Genomic DNA, 23,638 nt, shown 5'->3' with positions numbered 1-23,638 from the left:
ACACGAAAAAATGAAATAAAAAAAATTACGTCCCTGAAATAAATATTTGGCACTCTTCCAAGTTCTCAACATCGTAAAAAAATTACTTTGTCGACGAAAATGTTTAGGGGTACGCATCCCCCAGCGTTCCCCCAGAAAAACAGCACTGATTATGCCTATACGACTCTTCTGGTCACGCAAGTATGATGACTATGTTAAAGATGAAATCTGCAATAAAATACGGATTCTGCGACTGAATGCAGTACTTCTTTACATTTGCAGATAGTAGTATTGTTTTACGAAAAATAAATTAAATATTTCTATTCTCATATTGTTTATTGTTGCCCTGTTTTCCAAAATAATGAAAGCCATACAACAATAATCCGTAAAGGAGCAGCTAATGACCTCGACAATATCCTAGGTTACAGAAGGCAGGGAAAAGCCTTTCCACCCATTTTAGTAAGTGATTTTTGTCTTTAATTTTCAAACAGATTGATTGTATATACATTTCATTATTTTCTATTGCATTACCTTACCATCGGTAGGTGAACAAAACTTTTGAACCACATATGGCTAAAATTAAAAATAACTAGTTCCACTCTGCACAAGACAGTGTTTGACAGCCTGTTTCCGCTCCGTACGAAAAGGCAGAAGAACTATTATATCGCCGCGCGGGATTAGCCGAGCGGTCTAGGCGCTGCAGTCATGGTCAGTGTGGCTGGTCCCGGCGGAGGTTCGAGTCCTCCCTTGGGCATGGCAGTGTGTGTTTGTCTACAGGATAATTTAGGTTAAGTAGTGTGTAAGCTTAGGGACTAATTACGTTAGCAGTTAAGTCCCATAAGATTTCACACGCATTGAAACTAACATTAACTATTATACCGAAAGGTATGGTAATTAATCAGACAGTAAGAAGTTCAAAGCCTACCCACCTCATCCCATCTAATACAATTATTCCTGGAAAATGTCACTTCAGCATGTCGTTGTTATATACTTTTAACTCTTTCATCTCAAGTAATATAAAAAGTATTTAAAAACTCAGAATAGTGAGATATTGGCATGATTTATGTTATCTGTTGTAGGAGGCAAAGCTGGTTTCGAGGCGGAGTGGTTCACTCGAAATACGGCGATGGAGTATCGTTCACTGGCGTCAACACCTGGCAATGGTGAGCTCAGCTTGTTGGCTCGTGTCTCGGATTGACTGATTCTCTCCAGTAGTGTAGGACTTGTGAGAAAAAGAACTGCTGGCAACGCTTGACACACGTAAGCAATGCGGATAATTCCTCTGGATAAGTACATGCAAGTTTTCGTGTGTGTGTACTGTTGTGAGAGAGACGTACGTAAAACTGTGTAGCCGAAACTATGCAAAGATGCTACTGCAGTGGTGTAATACCCGTTTTGTGTATAACTGTAGAGTGAAATAAGAAGTGGACAGAATTCAGCATTACCGGCTAGTGACAACTTAAGTTCGTAAATGTGTTTATAACACTGTTCGCTCTAAGGAACGCAGATAGTGTGCAAAGAGTCGTACACATTGTTTGACGTGAACGGAATCAGGCAGCCAGTATAAAGTGTTCGACGTGACAGAATCAGCCACCCGGGAATAGGAAGAAGAGGAGGGTCGCCATGGAGGATGGAGACATATGGGGGAACGGCGACTTCCTGCAGAACCTGCTGCGGCACGTGGCGAGCGCGCAGGCGGGAAGCGCCGCGCCCGACGCTGGGGGCGGCAACTCCAGCCTGGAGCTGGAGCAGGAGCAGGAGGCGGCGGCCGTGGCGTGGGCGGCGCGGCCGCAGGTGAAGGGCTCCCTGCAGGCGGCGTGGCCGGCGCTGGCGGCGCTGTACGGCCTGCTGGCGGTGGCCGGCGCCGTCCTCAACGTGGCCATGCTGGCCGCCGTGGCGTGCCGCGCGCAGCTGCACGACCGCGGCACGCGCGCGCTCTTCGCCAGCCTCGCCGTCGCCAACCTGGCGCAGGCGGCCGCCGTGCTGCCCGCCACCTTCGCCGTGCTCATCCTCAACAACTGGGTCTTCGGCCGCACGCTCTGCTACTGCCTGCCCATGATGCAGGTAGGTCAGCCGCTCACACCTGTTCCAAGCAAGCTGTAAGCCGTGCAGCCGACCGAGTAAACTGGAAACACAAAAGGTTTCCATAAGATTCACTGGCATCACCTTCAGCAGTCAGATTCTTACCGAGATTTAGTGTTTTCAGTCATAGTTCAGACTTCTAGAAATTATGGTATTCGAGCAATTTCAAGCTCTTCAAACGTCGCATGCATTGCACACATATAAACGGTATCCCAATGGTTTTTATCAGGAGACCCGTGCGAATCTTTCGCACTTTAATAACCGTAATAAATGACAGTATTTGAAATAAGTATAGTCTTCGAGATATTAGTAGTTGTAGGAATGAAGAGAAAACATCTTTAAAAATGAACCGAGTGACCTAAAATAATAAACACGAATTCACGTTACATCCCTGTATATGCTCCTATTCTGCCATGAACGTAGACTATGTGATCAAAAGTATCCGGATACCACCAAAAACATACGTCTTTCGTATTAGGTGCATTGTGCTGCAGCCTACAGCCAGGTACTCCATACCAGCGACCTCAGTAGTAATTAGACGTTGTGAAAGAGCAGAATGGGGCGCTCAGCGGAAATCATGCGACTTCGAACGTGGTCAGATCAGTGGGCGTCACTTGTGCCATATGTCTGTACGCGAGATTTCCACACTCATAAACACCACTAGGTCCGCTGTTTCCCATGTGCTACTGAAGTGGAAACGTGAAGGGACACCTACGGTACAAAAGCGTACAGGCCGACCTCGTCTGTTGTCTGACACAGACCGTCGACAGTTGAGGAGGGTCGTAATGTGTAATAAGCAGACATCTACCCAGACCATCACACAGGAACTCCAAACTGCATCAGGATCCACTGCAAGTACTACAACAGTTTCTTTGGCTCTTCACTGTAGCGCTTCAGTCTGGAACTGCGCGACCGCTACGGTCGCAGGTTCGAATCCTGCCTCGGCCATGGATGTGTGTTCTAAATTCTAGGGGACTGCTGACCACAGCAGTTAAGTCCCGTAGTGCTCAGAGCCATTAGAACCATTTTTTTTCCTCACTGTATGTTCTCTTCAAGAAAGGTCCCGACAGATGATCCGAAGAGCGTGTTTTGGTACCACTGAAAGTTCATCCTAAATTATCAATGACCATATTCGTACTAATTCAGCTTGTTCCAAATTAAGCCTTATAGGCTACAAGGAGGTTTTGTGGATAGGAATAGGCAACTTGGAAAGAGAGAATTTGAAGTTCTCTAACAAGGGAAAAGGTTCGCCGCAATTGCTGTCGAAGCTACTGGTAACACAGACTTTTTTTCATCACGTAGGATATGGCACCAAAGTGTTGTAAAAGAACGATCTGCACGATCCGTCTGGTCCGTCGGTGATCATTATTACGTGTGTCTGGTGTCTGAATCTTGTATAATTTCGCCTACAACTCTCTTTGTTCGTCATTGAGTTTGTTGTGAGCGTTCGTTCCACTTTATCGTTCCTTAGAGATATTGCAAGTGGAAGTTTTGAGTAATCCGAAGTCCTCGGAGTTCTGCTCGTGTTCTCTGAGAACACCTGGCAAAATCTTTTGTGACAGGTTATTAATAATCTCTTGGTCGTGTGTTTTGCTGAAATCTTCTGCCAAGTGACACCGAAATTTTCCCTGAATTGGGGTATGTTTTTTTTGGCTTACGAATGAGACAAATGATGGCGAACAGTTCGCGCAGCTGTTGGGGCTTCTTGAAGGTCATGGTTCCCTGCACGGAATGCCTCCATTCCTAAACATACTGGCGAAGAAGGGTGACCGATGACCCGTTAAAGACGTCGTTCCGATCCGCACCGGGTGTCCATTGCTCAAAGCACTGCTGCTGTCCCCTGCTCCACACTGCGCGAAAACTACCCATCAACTGCTTGCACCGCGCTCTTCGGAGGCCTCTCCCTAGACGTGACTCTAGCGGCCGTTTTTGAAGACTAGGCGAGGCAGCGGTAACCGCACAAGGGAGTAATTTGTGCCCCCAGCTAAAAGTTATTGATAGTGACATTAGCCGCCACGGCTCAACATCTTTTACACTAGAGCGATCTAGTGTTGCACTGTAAGGACCCCAGCTTAAACCAAAGAGACACGGATGGCACCACCGAACTATTGCCGCATGTGACACAGCCATTTTTCCCAGTTCTCCAGAGTGAATAAGTATTTTAACGAGAAATTTTTTCACGACGGAAAAGAACTGACAGTAAGTAGATACTGGAGCTACTGAAGACTAATTAAAAAGCTCCATAGATGGATGAAACTTTGAAACAAATTCAGTATTTCAGATGGAAACTATTTTGAAGGTAGTTCACTTTTCTACATGTTTCGTGATTCACGAACATTTTAATTGCATTTAAGAAACTGTTGCTTTTCCACGGATGAATATTATCAATTGCGTCAAAACATAATGCCCTATAAGCACCTAACTGAAGAACCTGTCACTACCACCCCTCTCCCTATGGGAAAGATTGAGTAGAAGGAAATTCCCTTATCCAAAGTAACTTCTCACATTATGCCGAGTCTACAGTATGTTACGCAGTTGAGGGTACTTTAACATAAAGCTGCTAAGAGACGTGCTGTTAAGGAATGTCGATATCTATACAGTAATCCTCTCACATCATGTCACCATGTAGACGTCGTGAGAAAATAAAGAAACAAAACGGACAGTGCAATTTGGAGCAGCAATGCTGAATATATAACAAAATGACTCTACAGAATTTGTCGCAGCCATTTCTGTTGGTTTCACATGGTACTCGTTCCATTAAATTGGATTCCATTCTGACATCATAATGCACCCACCACTGAAGAAACCGTAAGTTGTATGCGCTAAATCTTTTAACTATCTAAATGCTTCAACCATTACTTATCCGATCATTAATTACATAACTTTCTCAATCTTGACCTTATTACTCGCATTTTTATTCCTATCACCTCCTTAACCTGAAGTGTATTGTTTGGCTTTGTCAACTGCACAGTGCGACCTTTGTAATCACTACGTCACGTACATTGTACTACTTTACAACCAAACTTAGAGCAACGTTCTCCAGTGTGAATATTTAAGCTCTGTGGCCAACTTTGACTTTGACTGAACTATTAATTTTTTTGTTTGTCCTCTTATCTCCTTACTATTTACGTTGAATCTATCAGCGTACGCCAGAGCATTCTTGTTCACCACTGAAAAACTGCAGTAACAGACTTAAGAGTAGCGTATAAGACTGTGGAGAGCCTTAATCGCTGAAGGATATTATCAAGGGGCGTATAATGCATACGTTTGCCGGCCGGTGTGGCCGAGCGGTTCTAAGCGCTACAGTCTGGAACCGCGCCACCGCTACGGTCGCAGGTTCGAATCCTGCCTTCGGCATGGATGTGTGTGATGTCCTTAGGTTAGTTAGGTTTAAGTAGTTCTAAGTTCTAGGAGAGTGATGACCTCAGAAGTTAAGTCCCATAGTGCTCAGAGCCATTTGAAGCATTTTGAACTGTACGTATAATTTTTCCCATTCCATCGCGGCTGGTTGTTACTGCAACCGGTTTAAAAGTGTGTCAAAACTAAAATAGTCTCGGTTGCGAAATTATTTAATGTCAGTGACGCGATTCACCCTTTTGGGACATCATCAGATAGTCTATAAAAACGCCATGACATGGATTGCGCGACCCCTCTCGTCGGAGGTTCGAGTTCTCCCTGAGGGTATGGGGGTGTGTGTTGTTCATAGCATAAGTTAGTTTAAGTGCGTTTAAACAGTGTGTAAGTCTAGGGACCGATGACCTTAGCAGTTTGGTCCTTTAGGAAAGTCTAGAAAAACAAGAAACCACACAGTTAGATACGAATGCACGAAAAGCGCATGGTCGTATCTTGCACGGCTTCGCGGACAACCAGAACTAAAATTCATAAAAAAGTAGCTGGATACGTGACCCATGAGTCATTTATCGTGTAATTGATTGTTTTCTTGCTTTTGTAGAAAATTTGATGATGCCCCAAATGAGTGAAACACGTAATTGTCATTAAATAATTTCACATCCAAGACTGTTTCTGTCCTGAAAGAACTGTGTGTTACATACTATATTCAGATGCATAATATCAAACCTTGCGTTTATGGCGATGTTTCAGACACTATAGTAAGTCCTGGTGATAATGTATCGAATTTGTGCACCGCTGCATTCTAAGTGTTCCTACAGCAATACTTACATTATACTCCCAATTTCAGGTGGCCAGGACCTTGATTCTAAATTCAGCTAACGATGACAGACGTGTCACTCGATGGTCTACGAAACATCCCGTGTCTTCTTTGAATCATAGCTGTAGCTACCCTGGCCTCTTGGTCTGATCAGGCATGTTGAAAAGTCTTCTGTCTCTCAGGATGCACACTAGAGTTTCGAAAAGTGACATGGGAGCACGGAAGGGCGCAAAGCGTAAGAGGAATGACTTCTTGCGACTGGGGCATGATCCAAGTGTATATATTGGGAAATAAATTTCTCTTTCATACGCTCATGAAGTGTCATGAACGTAGCAATACTACAGAAAACAGAACATTTGTAGGGACGTTGATTCTTGCTATTTTCGTGTATGTTTCATCTTCAAACAAATATTCACGTTTTACCCATTCTTGTTAACAATTGGTGGAAATCACTCCCTAATGTGTTAATACACTATCTGTCATCCCATCTCGTCATCCAGTTAATGTTGTTTCTCCACATATACCTTTCTTTGCCGATTCTTTGGAGATATTCCTTATTTCTTTAGGCCACTTAATTTTCAATATCCCTTAACACCAAGTCTCAAACACTTCGATCTTGTCCTTTTACCTTTTTCCCACAGTTCATATAATGTTATACTCAGACGTATACTCTCATAAATTCCTTTCTCAAATTACGGCCTGTGTACGTTTGATACAGTAGACTTCTCTTTATCAGTATTGTACTCGTTTCCTGTGCTAGTATATAACTTATATCCTCCTTGTGTCGTCTCTCATGCTTTGTTTTCCATAGAAGGTAGAAGGATTTCAGAATTCCTTAGCTCTCTTTACGCCTCAGAATCCAATTTTGATATAAAATTCGTTTCTTATCTCATTTCTGTTACTCCACAATACTTTCTTCTTTCTTCCGGTTACTCTTAGGATTTCACACCGTGCTCACTAGAGTGTTCATTCCTTTCAGCAGATTATCCAACTCTTCCTCACTTTCGTAGTGGATAACATCATCATTTGCCTACCTTACCACTGATGTCCTTTCGCGTTAAATTTCAATCACACTTCTGAATCTTTCTTTCATGTCGCTCATTGTTGATTTACAGGTGAAATAGTAGTGGAGAAAGACTGTATCCATGCCTTATTCTGTTTTTAATTCGAGCATTCGTCTCTACGTCTTTCAGTCTTATTGTTGCTTCTTCGTTCCTTTACACATTTAACCATCTTCCTCCACAGCTTACACCAATTTTTCTAATGATTTATAGTATCTTACACGAATTTACACTATCAAATTTTTTCTCAGTCAACAGAGCCTATGAAAGTCTTACTTCCATTATCACATGTAACTTGAGAATTCCCGACCTGCTGGTTTTACCTCTCCTAAAACCAAACGGGTAAACTTCTACGTGATCTTCAATTTTCTTTTCCATTCATCTGTGTATCATTGTGTTCATTAAGTTGGATATTGATTGTTCAGTATCTCACGCATTTCCCTACCATCGACCCACTCCGCGCCTTCCCCCCCAGCTAACATCGTGAAGATATTCCGGTTGTACGCCCTCAGTTTTATAAATTTTACGGGCTAATTCCCCCAAGTGATTTTCAAATGGTTCAAATGGCTCTGAGCACTATGGGACTCAACTGCTGAGGTCATTAGTCCCCTAGAACTTAGAACTAGTTAAACCTAACTAACCTAAGGACGTCACAAACATCCATGCCCGAGGCAGGATTCGAACCTGCGACCGTAGCGGTCTTGCGGTTCCAGACTGCAGCGCCTTTAACCGCACGGCCACTTCGGCCGGCCCCAAGTGATTTTAGAAATCTCGAAGAAATTATATTTATCTTCTGCTTTGTTTTATTGGAAGTTCTGTAAAGTTTTAATGGCAGATCGTTCAATTGAAATCCACTTCTTTCACGTTAGAAGCTGCTTCTCTTCCATCGCAGAAGCCCCCAGTTCACTGCTTTCACCTGTTCGCTCTCTCCTTTATCTGTTGATTTTCTAGTGCACTCTTCATGTTGCTGCACATGCTTTAAAATTCCCTGAAACCTCTTTTGACTATTACGTACACTAAATCTGTCTTCCCGACAACTGGTCTTAGATTTCTTCATCCTTTTTTCTGCAGTCGTTTCGCTTACTTCCTACTGATTTCATTTACGTGCTAAATCCGTTCCTTTTCTTGATTAAATTGGAATTTCCTTCTTTCATTGATCACTGTTAACCACAGTTTCTTTTGGATACCTGTGCTTTCCCGTCTAACATATGTGATTATTCGTTTTAGAGATATCCATTCCATATGAACTAAACTACCCAATACGGTATTCACTACCACAGTATCAACAGCCTCAGAGGTTTTGAACACACTTCGTCATTCACCAATAATTAATTATCCTATTTTATTGTACGTTGCTCCTTCTTGACGATTCTGTTGAATTCCAGCCTACTCCTCATAATTACAAATTTACTATCTGATTTTGTAGCTACTTCTCGTTACGCCTAATCACTTAATATCTGATTTCCGGATTTCTGTCTCGAGGTAATATAAAACATCTGATACCTTCCGGATGTCTAAATATCTCCCTCGTGTTTTTTTAACGCCGTACTTGATATTACAAGCTAAAAGTATTATGGAAGTCAAGCACTCTTTCTCCTGACACTTCCTGTTACAGATTAGCCATTTACCAAAGTCTTTTTCTTGCTTCATCACAAAAAAATGGTTCAAATGGCTCTCAGCACAATGGGACTTAACATCTCAGGTCATCAGTCCCCTAGACTTAGAACTACTTAAACCTAACTAACCTGAGGACATCACATACATCCATGCCCGAAGCAGGATTCGAACCTGCGACCGTAGCGGTCGCGCAGTTCCAGACTGAAGCGTCTAGAACCACTCGGCTACCAGCGGCCGGCTGCTTCATCACCCTTTTTGTAAAAAAAATGCAAGCACATGCGCAAAAATAGTAAGAGTTAGTGTCTGTACACATATACTCTTTTGTGTATTATTGCTACGTTAACGACATTCCATGAACGTATGAAGAGGAAATTTAATTTTCAATATATACACATTTGTCATGCCCGTTCGAAGTATTCCCTTCACTTTTCGAAACTCTAGTATGCTTCCCGGGAGGCAGAAGGCCTCTCACCACGTTGAATCACTATAGTTTCTAAAACGTCACCTTTAGCACGAGGTTTGATATTAAGCATCTGAGTATAGTATGTATACTTTTCTTCTCGAAGCAAACAGGTCTTCCTCTGCAACAAACCTATGCATTATACACCCCACGATAATATCCTTCAAGTTGTCTATAGTCTCATATGCCTCCTTTACGTGCGTTACTTCGTTTCATGTAGACGAATGTAGCCCTTGGGAAGATACAATGCTGAACGTGCAGCCATATTTCCTCCTCTTTGGGAATATTTGTGAAGCACGTTTCACATCGAGTGTTCCTATTATCCCATGCGTCCAGCTAAACTTCCATTTTTTATTTCCAATTTGCCCACAATATCACTTCTCTTTACGTTTTACCGTCCGGGAATTCATTTATTGCTCCTCTACATCCTAAGATATAATCAAAGAGCCAAACCCTGAAATCATCATTGGAGTGTGTCCTGGTGTTATACGGTAAGCCCCTGCTATTTGCAGTGAAACTTCTCTCGTTCACGTGGCGAAGTACTTCCTCATTCTAGCCGAACCCTGGCTACGTATTAAATTTGTTCTAGCGGTACGCTAAAGCATCAGTCACCGTAAGCAGTTATAGCTTTACCATGCGTCCTCCCGAGCGTTTAACATATTTTGAACCGTTTACATGCAGTTTTACTGTTTTATTGGCCAGTAACGTAAGAAGTCATTATGTAGTTCACCGGTCCGCAAAGAAGGTAATTACTAGATGGAGATGCTAAAATATAAGTAAAATAACAAGTCATTCACGAACAGTGTGCAGCAGCCGTAGGACAAACAAGCACACACCCTTCTAGATCAAACAGGATAACAGGTCTCTTAATCAACTAAGTGCAGGCGTGACCGAGTGGTCGACGGCTGCTGACCTGCCAAAGATGTCACCGGCTTACTGGTCGATCGAGCAGCCTCCGAAGCGTTGCTAACGCGAACTGACATACTAGCGTTCGGCCAATATCTTTTTCGGACAAACCAAGGTTAGTAGCAACAGTGTACGCCTACACGTCAGCCTTAAATGCGAGCTATCAATAATTATTTTACAACTTTGCATTTTGCAGAATACTACAACAAAGAAGATTAAACTTATCATGTTATATTTTTCGCCCATCTCTTTCGCAACCAACAGAACACATTCGGTAAGGGTATTGTCCACGGAATGCAAGGACCGAGTTCGAATCTCTTGGCTCTGAACACTATGGGACTTAACATCTGAGGTCATCAGTCCCCTAGAACTTAGAACTACTTAAACCTAACTAACCTAAGGACATCACACACATCCATGCCCGAGGCAGGATTCGAACCTACGACCGTAGCGGTCGCGCGGTTCCGGACTGTAGCGCCTAGAACCGCTAGGTCACCTCGGCCGGCTTCGAATCTCTACCTGCCTCTCAACTGACGCAGAAAATTTCATAAAAGTGTACACCCCGATGTGTAGTGAGATTAAGAAGTTGACTAGTTGTTTGACAAAGACGGAAACATGAATGAAAGTTCTATCTGCGATATTACAGAACCCCGCTAAACATCGTTGACTTCTGAAACTTTTGGGCAGTCTCATATATCTTGTGATCGAAGAGTTCGATTCGACCGATTACCTACGCACGTTCAATGTCGGTTGGCTCGCAAATTGTTGCCATGTTCAGTGATACAACTGTCTGTAATAGACTGTCCAGGTATATTGCATACACTAGCACCATACGCCGCATCGGAACGAAAAACGCTCTTGATATAAAAAACTAACGTAATGGAGTAAAACAGAATATTATTGACAAGTATTTTGCATTATGTACTTTCTACAAAAAAAATGGTTCAAATGGCTCTGAGCACTATGGGACTCAACTGCTGAGGTCATTAGTCCCCTAGAACTTAGAACTAGTTAAACCTAACTAACCTAAGGACATCACAAACATCCATGCCCGAGGCAGGACTCGCACCTGCGACCGTAGCGGTCTTGCGGTTCCAGACTGCGGCGCCTTTAACCGCACGGCCACTTCGGCCGGCGTACTTTCTACATATGAACGCTTAAAAGAAGGCACACATTATACCTCAGAGATAAAATCATAAATTTATTCTCACATCTACGAGAAACACATGCGGTTTTCCATTAATTTCTCTGGCTTTCGTTCCTGATTTTGTGAAAGATTTCTCTTTTTAATTTGTTAACATACTGATGCTGCAACGTATCCTTGTAAATTATTGTGATTTAATTCTAAAGCATATTCTTACTGCAGTCATAATGTCATCAATCATCTGACATCTCGTACTGGATGGAATGTGTTGCGGGGCTTGTTTGGAAGAGGAGACCAGGCAGCGAGGTCATCGGTCTCGGGGAGGACGGGAGAGGAAGTCGGACGTGCCCTTTCAAAGGAACTATCACGGCATTTGCTTGAAGCGATTTAGGGAAATCACGGAAAACCTAAATCAGGATGGCCAGACGCGGGATTGAACTGTCGCCCTCCCGAATACGAGTCCAGTGTGCTAACCACTGCGCCACCTCGCTCGATCGTACTGGATGAATTAGGCCTTATCTACAAAGTGGAGACTTCATCATTACGCGCACATATTGCTCCACCATTTTTGTTACTGTCACGCACTCAGCTTCTAATAGGTATCTTTTTCTTTCCTTCTCTTGAAATCCATATAACATCGTACAGTGTAATAATTTCTTGAGGGTTATTACTGTACCTAAAAACATCGACCCGATATTCAGAACAACCCAGAGTAGATCAGGAGTGGATACTTGCGATTCGTGAATTATCAAGCGATGTGATTCCTCTGTCAGTGCGGTCACTGTACACGAAGACCTGGATCTCTGTTGTGCGTCACGACCGTTTCCTTTTTTCCAACGGTTTCCTGTTCATCTCTACGTCAACGACCATCAAATTCAAAATTTTCCTTATGGGTGAGTTTCTATTCCTCTATTCAGAAAAGATTTTTCACATTCATATTACTATCCAGTCCTCTAAAAGAGATCACCGACGTTCGATTTAGCTCTGAGCAGTGAAGAAGTGAATAGCAAGTTCTTCTGCATACTTAGCAAACTACGGCCTGCCGTAACGAGCGAGATGGTGCTGTGGTTAATACATAGGATTCGTATTCGAGAGGATGACGGTTCATATCCAAGTCCGGACATTGGTTGTCAATGATTTCTGTAAATAGCTGAAGTCGAATGCCAAGATGGTTTCTTTGATGGGACGCAGATAATCTCCGTCCCGATCCATGCCCAATCCGTGTTTATGGTCTATCTTTAACGACCTTTTTGCCGATAAGTCATGAGATCCTTATCTTGCCAGAACCATCTCGATGTATCGGGACAGGGCAGTGTTTGCAGCAAGCATGTCATCAAGTCAATAAAATCTGGATCACGGTATAGTCTTTATCACGTTACACCGAGGTCTCAAGACACGACGGTGTAGCATCCACTGCTAACTGAATTCCACCGTTAACCAGACGTGTATTTATTACATTCTTCTATTAGTCTGTCTCCGCCTCCTCCTCTTTCTCCATATCCCCCCCCCCTATACAACCCCTCCTTTCCTCCACCCTATTCAATTATTTAACCCTACCTTCCCTTCCGTACGTCCATCTCGTCCCCCCCCCCCCCTTTCATTTCCTCCTCTTTCCTTTCTCTGTCCATCTCCTTCTTTCTCTTTCCCTGTCAATCTCTTCTTTCCATCTCTATCCGTCTCCTACCGCCTTGTGGCTCCACGTTATCACCCTTAGACCAGTAGGAGGTTGTTGGTTCTTATCCCTACAAAATTTCTTTCCAGGCAGTAGGCAGTATGTGTATCCTGGGCTTTCTCTGGAGCCTTCTACCAATGGCTTGCTTTACTACGCACTAGTCACACATATTTACCATGAAGCACCCATATTTCCATATCCACACAATACACCTACATACCTAGCGAATTTTGTCATGTAGTCTCGTTTTCACGTATCTGAGTGTTTATAACATGACATCTCCTGAACTGCGTGTTGTGCCGTGATATACAGCGTGGAGCCCACCGGGGTTGCCGAGTGGTTCTAGGCGATACAGTCTGGAACCGCGCGACCGCTACGGTCGCATGTTCGAATCCTGCCTCAGGCATGGATGTCCTTAGGTTAGTTAGGTTTAAGTAGTTTTAAGTTCTAGGGGACTGATGACCTCAGAAGTTAAGTCCCATAGTGCTCAGAGCCATTTGAACCATATACAGCGTGGACCATTGATCGTGATCGGGCCAAATTTCTCAAGAAATAAGCGTCAAACGAAAAAACTACAAAGAATGAAACTTGTCTAGCTTGAAGGGGGAACCAGATGGCGCTATGGTTGGCCAGCTAGACGGTGCTGCCATAGGCCAAACGGATAACAACTGCGTTTTTTTTAAAAAAATAAGAACCCCCATTTTTTATTACATACTCGTGTAGTCCGTAAAGAAATGTGAATGTTTTCGTTGGACCACTTTTACGCATTGTGATGGATGGCGCTGTATTAGCCACAAACAATTTTAGAGGAGCAGTTGGTAACAGGTAGGTTTTTTAAATTAAAAGACAGAATGTGGGTACGTTTGAACATTTTATTTCGGTTGTTCCAATGTGATACATGTACCTATGTGAAATTATCATTTTTGAGAAAACATGCTGTTACAGCGTGATTACCTGTAAATACCAAATTAAAACAATAAATGCTCAAAATGATGTCCGTCAACCTCAATGCATTTGGCAATACGTGTAACGACATTCCTCTCAACAGCGAGTAGTTCGCCTTCCCTAATGTTCGCACATGCATTGGCAATGCGCTGACCCATGTTGTCAGGCGTTGTCGGTGGATCACGATAGCAAATATCCTTCAACTTTACCCCCAGAAAGAAATCCGGGGAAGCCAGATCCAGTGAACGTGAGGGCCATGGTATGGTGCTTCGACGACCAATCCACCTCTCATGAAATTTGTTCAACATTTCCTGAGTGAGACTGAGCTAAAAATTTGTTTTCATTTACAGATTAATTTAAGCTTTTGTCACAAATACTTCAGGGTAAATATGCTACAGTGCATAATATATTACGTAAACTTTTGTAGGCTAGCATCGTTTAAAACAAAATGCGTTGGGAAAGTTTTCAATAATTAAGAAGTTGAACTCCACATAAGCTTTATTTGTTCCTATACTTTTTATTGGAGATAGGTTTTCTTGAACAACGGAACCACTCTTGGCAAAGTGGATGATTTTAAATACTCGCGAATGTTGTCCTCTTAACAGAATCTGAGGAATGTTGTGGGATACCGATAGGCACATATACAGATGGCGCTGTTATGGCATACATAATGTCTTAAAGTGAAGTTCACCGACAGAGCTGCCATTTTTACCCATTTGATCCATGTGAAATGATTTCCGACGTGATTATGGTCTGAAGACGGGAATTAACAGACTTTGAACTCGAAATCGTAGCTGGAGATAGGCGCATGGGACTTTCCATTTCGGAAATCGTTAAGGAGTTCAATGTTCCTAGATCCACAGTGCAAGAGTGTGCGGAGAATAACGAATTTCAGACATTACATCTCACCACGGACAACACAATGGCTGACAGCCTTCACTTAAGCCCGTATTACACGATGCTCCTAAATCATAGACCTAGTCACTAGCGCCCCCAAGTGTACATATCTGTAGCTACAAGGTGGTTCACGTAGATCTATTACACCATCCTATTAGACTATTGTGGCGTACATGCGCAGTAGAGAGTGATAACGCGCGAAACGCCAACTGAACCGTCTGTTCTCTTATGAAGTACACTCCTGGAAATTGAAATAAGAACACCGTGAATTCATTGTCCCAGGAAGGGGAAACTTTATTGACACATTCCTGGGGTCAGATACATCACATGATCACACTGACAGAACCACAGGCACATAGACACAGGCAACAGAGCATGCACAATGTCGGCACTAGTACAGTGTATATCCACCTTTCGCAGGAATGCAGGCTGTTATTCTCCCATGGAGACGATCGTAGAGATGCTGGATGTAGTCCTGTGGAACGGCTTGCCACGCCATTTCCACCTGACGCCTCAGTTGGACCAGCGTTCGTGCTGGACGTGCAGACCGCGTGAGACGACGCTTCATCCAGTCCCAAACATGCTCAATGGGGGACAGATCCGGAGATCTTGCTGGCCAGGGTAGTTGACTTACACCTTCTAGAGCACGTTGGGTGGCACGGGATACATGCGGACGTGCATTGTCCTGTTGGAACAGCAAGTTCCCTTGCCGGTCTAGGAATGGTAGAACGATGGGTTCGATGACGGTTTGGATGTACCGTGCACTATTCAGTGTCGCCTCGACGATCACCAGTGGTGTACGGCCAGTGTAGGAGATCGCTCCCCACACCATGATGCCGGGTGTTGGCCCTGTGTGCCTCGGTCGTATGCAGTCCTGATTGTGGCGCTCACATGCACGGCGCCAAACACGCATACGACCATCATTGGCACCAAGGCAGAAGCGACTCTCATCGCTGAAGACGACACGTCTCCATTCGTCCCTCCATTCACGCCTGTCGCGACACCACTGGAGGCGGGCTGCACGATGTTGGGGCGTGAGCGGAAGACGGCCTAACGGTGTGCGGGACCGTAGCCCAGCTTCATGGAGACGGTTGCGAATGGTCCTCGCCGATACCCCAGAAGCAACAGTGTCCCTAATTTGCTGGGAAGTGGCGTTGCGGTCCCCTACGGCACTGCGTAGGATCCTACGGTCTTGGCGTGCATCCGCGCGTCGCTGCGGTCCGGTGCCAGGTCGACGGGCACGTGCACCTTCCGCCGACCACTGGCGACAACATCGATGTACTGTGGAGACCTCACGCCCCACGTGTTGAGCAATTCGGCGGTACGTCCACCCGACCTCCCGCATGCCCACTATACGCCCTCGCTCAAAGTCCGTCAACTGCACATACGGTTCACGTCCACGCTGTCGCGGCATGCTACCAGTGTTAAAGACTGCGATGGAGCTCCGTATGCCACGGCAAACTGGCTGACACTGACGGCGGCGGTGCACAAATGCTGCGCAGCTAGCGCCATTCGACGGCCAACACCGCGGTTCCTGGTGTGTCCGCTGTGCCGTGCGTGTGATCATTGCTTGTATAGCCCTCTCGCAGTGTCCGGAGCAAGTATGGTGGGTCTGACACACCGGTGTCAATGTGTTCTTTTTTCCATTTCCAGGAGTGTAGTTTGTTCTACCGCGCGAAACACAAGGGGAATCTTGTGACATTTTGGAACGTCATCCGTTCGAATTATTTATGTGACTCAGGGATTTTATTTCAGATGAAAATGTTTTTTTGTCATTATTTATTAAGTAATTGTTATTCTTTTATGTAGATTACTACTGTTGTGAATTAGAAACTCAACTGTTAGTTTTATATTACGACACTTGGTTACACAAGTATATGTATTTATACAGCATTTTCCACATGGAGGATCCACTTGTTTTGCTAGCTGTTGCCCCGGCGGTGATGCGGTGACAGTAAATCTTCGGATTAAGGCAGAACGATGGCGAAAACGGAAAGCCAGACGTCGTTGAGTTCGATCCAGGCTGAAAAGAAAGGGTAAGGCAGGGGATTACATTCACTGCTTACGAAAGAATTGAGGCTCGAAGATCTTCATGAATTTCGGAGCTTCGTGAGGATGGACATGGCATTTTTCGAGAAGCTGCTGTGTATGATAGAAGATGGAATTAGCAAGTGTAACACAGTAATGAGGGAGACTGTCTCACATTCTCGAAAGTAAGAGTTAAATCATACAATTACACATTTTGTGATCATACAAGCCTAGATCAGGAACAAAATTCCGGAAAATGCGCTGTTACGTTGCAGGCTAGTTGTAACATGTTTCCTGGCTACTGGGGAATCTTTTAAGTGTCTGGATTTTAGCCACAGAATAACACAGCTCACCATTTCAAAAATCGTTGTGGATATATGCACTGCAATTTTAACCACTTTAAAAGGTGCACATGTGTTATTTCTTCAAGCTTGGAATATGTATACAGGGTGGTCCATTGATCGTGACCCGGCCAAATATCTCACGAAATAAGCGTCAAACGAAAAAACCACAAAGAACGAAACTTGTCTAGCTTGAAGGGGGAAACCAGATGGCGCTTTGGCTGGCCCGCTAGATGGCGCTGCCATAGGTCAAACGGATATCAACTGCCTTTTTAAAAATAGGAACCCCCGTTTTCTATTACATATTCGTGTAGTACGTAAAAATATGAATGTTTTAGCTGGACCACTTTCTTCGCTTTGTGATAGATGGCGGTGTAATAGTCACAAACGTATGGTTCACAATTTTAGATGAACAGTTGGTAACAGGTAGGTTTTTTAAATTAAAATACAGAACGTAGGTACGTTTGAACGTTTTATTTCGGTTGTTCCAATGTGATACATGTACCTTTGTGAACTTATCATTTATGAGAAAACATGCTGTTACAGCGTGATTACCTGTAAATACCACATTAAAGCAATAAATGATCAAAATGATGTCTGTCAACCTCAACGCATTTGGCAATACGTGTAACGACATTCCTCTCAACAGCGGGTAGTTCGCCTTCCGTAGTGTTCGCACATGCATTGACAATGCGCTGACGCATGTAGATCACGATAGCAAATATCCTTCAACTTTCCCCACAGAAAGGACGTCAGATCCGGTGAACGTGCGGGCCATGGTTTGGTGCTTCGACGACCAATCCACCTGTCAAAATGAAATATGGTATTCAATACCGCTTCAACCGCACTCGAGCTATGTGCCGGACATCCATCATGTTGGAAGTACAACGCCATTCTGTCATGCAGTGAAACATCTTGTAGTAACATCGGTAGTACATTACGTAGGAAGTCAGCATACACTGAACTGTTTGGATTGCCATCGATAAAATGGGGGCCAATTATCCTTCCTCCCATAATGCCGCACCATACATTGACCCGCCAAGATCGCTGATGTTCCACTTGTCGCAGGAATCGTGGATTTTCCGTTGCCCAATAGTGCATATTATGCCGGTTTACGTTACTGCTGTTGGTGAATGACGCTTCGTCTCTCAGTAGAACGCGTGCAAAAAATGTGTTATCGTCCAGTAATATCTCTTGTGCCCAGTGGCAGAACTGTACACGACATTCAAAGTCGTCGCCATGCAGTTCCTGATGCATAGAAATATGGTATGAGTGCAATCGATGTTCATGTAGCATTCTCAACACCGACATTTTGAGATTCCCGATTCTCGCGCAGTTTGTCTGCTACTGATGTGCGGATTAGCGCGACAACAGCTAAAACACCATCTTGGGCATCAAGATTTGTTGCAGGTCGTGGTTGACGTTTCACATGTGGCTGAACACTTCCTGTTTCCTGAAATAACGTAACTATCTGGCGAACGGTCCGGACACTTGGATGATGTCGTTATGGATACCGAGCAGCATACATAGCACACGCCCGTAGGGCATTTTGATCGCAGTAGCCATACATCAACACGATATCGACCTTTTCGGCAATTGGAAATCGGTCCATATTAACATGGCTAATGTATCACGAAGCAAATACCGTCCGCACAGGCGGAATGTTACGTGATAGCACGTACTTATAAATTTGTGACTATTACAGTGCCATCTATGACAGAGCGAAAAAAGTGGCCCAACTAAAACATTCATATTTCTTTACGTACTACATGAATATGGAATAAAAAATGGAGGTTCCTACTTAAAGAAACGCAGTCGATATCCGTTTGACCTATGGCAGCGCCATCTAGCGGGCCAACCATAGCGCCATCTGGTTCCCCCATTCAAGCTAGACGAGTTTAGTTCTTTGTAGTTTTATCGTTTGATGCTTATTCCGTGAGATATTTGGCCCGGTCACTATCAATGGACCACTCTGTATTTTTGTGGATTAATTCAGCGTCATCTATGAATACTGTATGTGAAATGTGTTTCCAATAGAGTTAATATCAAATAAACGATAAATTGGAACGTTATGCATGGTGCAGTAGTTTCTCACGCATCTCAGTGGACGTCATATCGCCTGAACTATGTGTGTTGTGTACATAGTTCCGCGTAGTCAGCGCGTACACGACTTTCCCACTAGAGCGCGCCCCACTAAGCACAACAGCGCAGGCGCAGCGCTCGTCCGTCTCCGCACTATGAGATGGTGCTGCCTTAGAGATGGACCGAATTCTGCTTCCACCGATCCACGTATTAATATGTAACGCAGCCAATGAGATTGCTGCTAACGTAGAACCTTTTCTCCTCGCGGATAACACTCGCGCAGTGATACCTGAACGCGCGAGGTATTCTAACGAGTGTACAGGCCTCTGATTAGTCAGTCTGTATTTGTCTGCACCAGTCTGTACCAGTCTGCATTTGTCTGTACCAGTCTATAGTCAAGTTTCAGTCTGCATCTAATAAGATTACCATATTCCTGTACATAGCCATGAAGATAAATGAACAGACACTTCGTCTAGTATCAGAGATATGTGAGAATAAGATTAACGTACCAAGACCAAAGGAACTTCAGATTGTCAATTGTAAATAGCATCCAGAATCAAGTTACGTAATGTATGCTTTTTATTATTTTAATAAATGTGTGTCAAAATTAATCAAGTTCTGTTTAAAGTTGGTCACCATCAATCTGCTACTCTAAGCGCGCAAGTGGCATTTCTATCGTCTGACCTAACGGCAGAAGATAAACATGCCACAATAAGACCACGAGACATATTGCTGACGCCTACTTCGTTAGAGCAACAAGTCAAATAATCTGATGGTGTGTGTACCAAAGGTCTTACAGTATACACACCACAATATGTCATACAATGATATACTTTTGCAGGTACATTTAATGGTTTATGTGAATACTATCCGTTAAACGTGTCGCGAATACTCAGAAGTGATAAATTAAAAGGTGACGAATTGTGACCTTAAGTGATATGTATACCAAATTTGGTTGAATTCGGTGGAATGGTTTAGTAGGAGATACGAAACATACACATATACAGGGTGTTTCAAAAATGACCAGTATATTTGAAACGGCAATAAAAATTAAAGGAGCAGCGATATAAATACACCGTTTGTTGCAATATGCTTGGGACAACAGTACATTTTCAGGCGGACAAACTTTCGAAATTATAGTAGTTACAATTTTCAACAACAGATGGCGCTGCAAGTGATGTGAAAGATATAGAAGACAACGCAGTCTGTGGGTGCGCCATTCTGTACGTCGTCTCTCTGCTGTAAGCGTGTGCTGTTCACAACGTGCAAGTGTGCTGTGGACAACATGGTTTATTCCTTAGAACAGAGGATTTTTCTGGTGTTGGAATTCCACCGCCTAGAACACAGTGTTGTTGCAACAAGACGAAGTTTTCAACGGAGGTTTAATGTAACCAAAGGACCGAAAAGCGATACAATAAAGGATCTGTTTGAAAAATTTCAACGGACTGGGAACGTGACGGATGAACGTGCTGGAAAGGTAGGGCGACCGCGTATGGCAACCACAGAGGACAACGTGCAGCTAGTGCAGCAGGTGATCCAACAGCGGCCTCGGGTTTCCGTTCGCCGTGTTGCAGCTGCGGTCCAAATGACGCCAACGTCCACGTATCGTCTCATGCGCCAGAGTTTACACCTCTATCCATACAAAATTCAAACGCGGCAACCCCTCAGCGCCGCTACCATTGCTGCACAAGAGACATTCGCTAACGATATAGTGCACAGGATTGATGACGGCGATATGCATGTGGGCAGCATTTGGTTTACTGACGAAGCTTATTTTTACCTGGACGGCTTCGTCAATAAACAGAACTGGCGCATATGGGGAACCGAAAAGCCCCATGTTGCAGTCCCATCGTCCCTGCATCCTCAAAAAGTAGTGGCCTGGGCCGCCATTTCTTCCAAAGGAATCATTGGCCCATTTTTCAGATCCGAAACGATTATTGCATCACGCTATCTGGACATTCTTCGTGAATTTGTGGCGGTACAAACTGCATTAGACGACACTGCGAACACCTCGTGGCTTATGCAAGATGGTGCCCGGCCACATCGCACGGCCGACGTCTTTAATTTCCTGAATGAATATTTCGATGATCGTGTGATCGCTTTGGGCTATCCGAAACATACAGGAGGTGGCGTGGATTGGCCTCCCTATTCGCCAGACATGAACCCCTGTGACTTCTTTCTGTGTGGACACTTGAAAGACCAGGTGTACCGCCAGAATCCAGAAACAATTGAACAGTTGAAGCAGTAAATCTCATCTGCATGTGAAGCCATTCCGCCAGACACGTTGTCAAAGGTATCGGGTAATTTCATTCAGAGAATACGCCATATTATTGCTACGCATGGTGGATATGTGGAAAATATCGTACTATAGAGTTTCCTAGGCCGCAGCGCCATCTGTTGTTGACAATTGTAACTACTGTAATTTCGAAAGTTTGTCTGCCTGAGAATGTACTGTTGTCCCACGCATATTGCAACAAACGGTGTATTTCTATCGCTGCTCGTTTAGTTTTTATTACCGTTTCAAATATACCGGTTATTTTTGAAACACCCTGTATATATACATACGTACATGCACTTTTATGATATATATAGATTCGTTCTGTGGACACGTGCCTGCCGAAGTGGCCGTGCGGTTAAAGGCGCTGCAGTCTGGAACCGCAAGACCGCTACGGTCGCAGGTTCGAATCCTGCCTCGGGCATGGATGTTTGTGATGTCCCTAGGTTAGTTAGGTTTAACTAGTTCTAAGTTCTAGGGGACTAATGACCTCAGCAGTTGAGTCCCATAGTGCTCAGAGCCATTTGAACCATTTTGTGGACACGTAGTGAGGATTGCTTCGAGGAAGTGCAACATATCACAACAATAAAAATTAATGACACAATTTTATAAAAGAACCGATGTTTGTTCAACATTTCCTCAGTGAGACTGAGCTAAAAATTTGTTTTCATTTACGGATTAATTTAAGCTTTTGTCACAAATACTTCAGGGTAAATATGCTACAGTGCATAATATATTGCGTAAACTTTTGTAGGCTAGGATCGTTTAAAACAAAATGCGTTGGGAAAGTTTTCAATAATTAAGAAGTTGAACTCCACATAAGCTTTATTTGTTCCTATACTTTTTATTGGAGATAGGTTTTCTTGAACAACGGAACCACTCTTGGCAAAGTGGATGATTTTAAATACTCGCGAATGTTGTCCTCTTAACAGAATCTGAGGCATGTTGTGGGATACCGATAGGCACATATACAGATGGCGCTGTTATGGCATACATAATGTCTTAAAGTGAAGTTCACCGACAGAGCTGCCATTTTTACCCATTTGATCCATGTGAAATGATTTCCGACGTGATTATGGTCGGAAGACGGGAATTAATAGAGTTTGAACTCGAAATCGTAGCTGGAGATAGGCGCATGGGACTTTCCATTTCGAAAATCGTTAAGGAGTTCAATGTTCCTAGATCCACAGTGCAAGAGTGTGCGGAGAATAACGAATTTCAGGCATTACATCTCACCACGGACAACACAATGGCTGACAGCCTTCACTTAAGCCCGTATTACACGATGCTCCTAAATCATAGACCTAGTCACTAGCGCCTCCAAGTGTACATATCTGTAGCTACAAGGTGGTTCACGTAGATCTATTACACCATCCTATTAGACTATTGTGGCGTACATGCGCAGTAGAGAGTGATAACGCGCGAAACGCCAACTGAACCGTCTGTTCTCTTATGAAGTAGTTTGTTCTACCGCGCGAAACACAAGGGGAATCTTGTGACATTTTGGAACGTCATCCGTTCGAATTATTTATGTGACTCAGGGATTTTATTTCAGATGAAAATGTTTTTTTGTCATTATTTATTAAGTAATTGTTATTCTTTTATGTAGATTACTACTGTTGTGAATTAGAAACTCAACTGTTAGTTTTATATTACGACACTTGGTTACACAAGTATATGTATTTATACAGCATTTTCCACATGGAGGATCCACTTGTTTTGCTAGCTGTTGCCCCGGCGGTGATGCGGTGACAGTAAATCTTCGGATTAAGGCAGAACGATGGCGAAAACGGAAAGCCAGACGTCGTTGAGTTCGATCCAAGCTGAAAAGAAGGGGTAAGGCAGGAGATTACATTCACTGCTTATGAAAGAATTGAGGCTCGAAGATCCTCATGAATTTCGGAGCTTCGTGAGGATGGACATGGCATTTTTCGAGAAGCTGCTGTGTATGATAGAAGATGGAATTAGCAAGTGTAACACA

General features: G+C 43.7%; 1 protein-coding gene across 1 annotated transcript in view; it reads left to right on the top strand.

Moving 5' to 3' along the window:
- The first annotated feature begins 1,860 nt into the window (after positions 1-1,860).
- LOC124804472 (prolactin-releasing peptide receptor-like) overlaps positions 1,861-23,638 on the top strand; it is a 535,930-nt gene continuing 514,152 nt past the window's right edge. Inside the window, exon 1 of the mRNA XM_047264759.1 lies at positions 1,861-2,043. Coding sequence (XP_047120715.1) covers positions 1,861-2,043 — 183 coding nt within the window. The remainder of the gene's footprint in view (positions 2,044-23,638) is intronic.

The sequence above is a fragment of the Schistocerca piceifrons genome, chromosome 1, assembly GCF_021461385.2.
Source record: "Schistocerca piceifrons isolate TAMUIC-IGC-003096 chromosome 1, iqSchPice1.1, whole genome shotgun sequence".
In the NCBI taxonomy this organism is placed as follows: domain Eukaryota; kingdom Metazoa; phylum Arthropoda; class Insecta; order Orthoptera; family Acrididae; genus Schistocerca; species Schistocerca piceifrons.
This window is presented reverse-complemented; position numbering and strand designations above follow the sequence as displayed.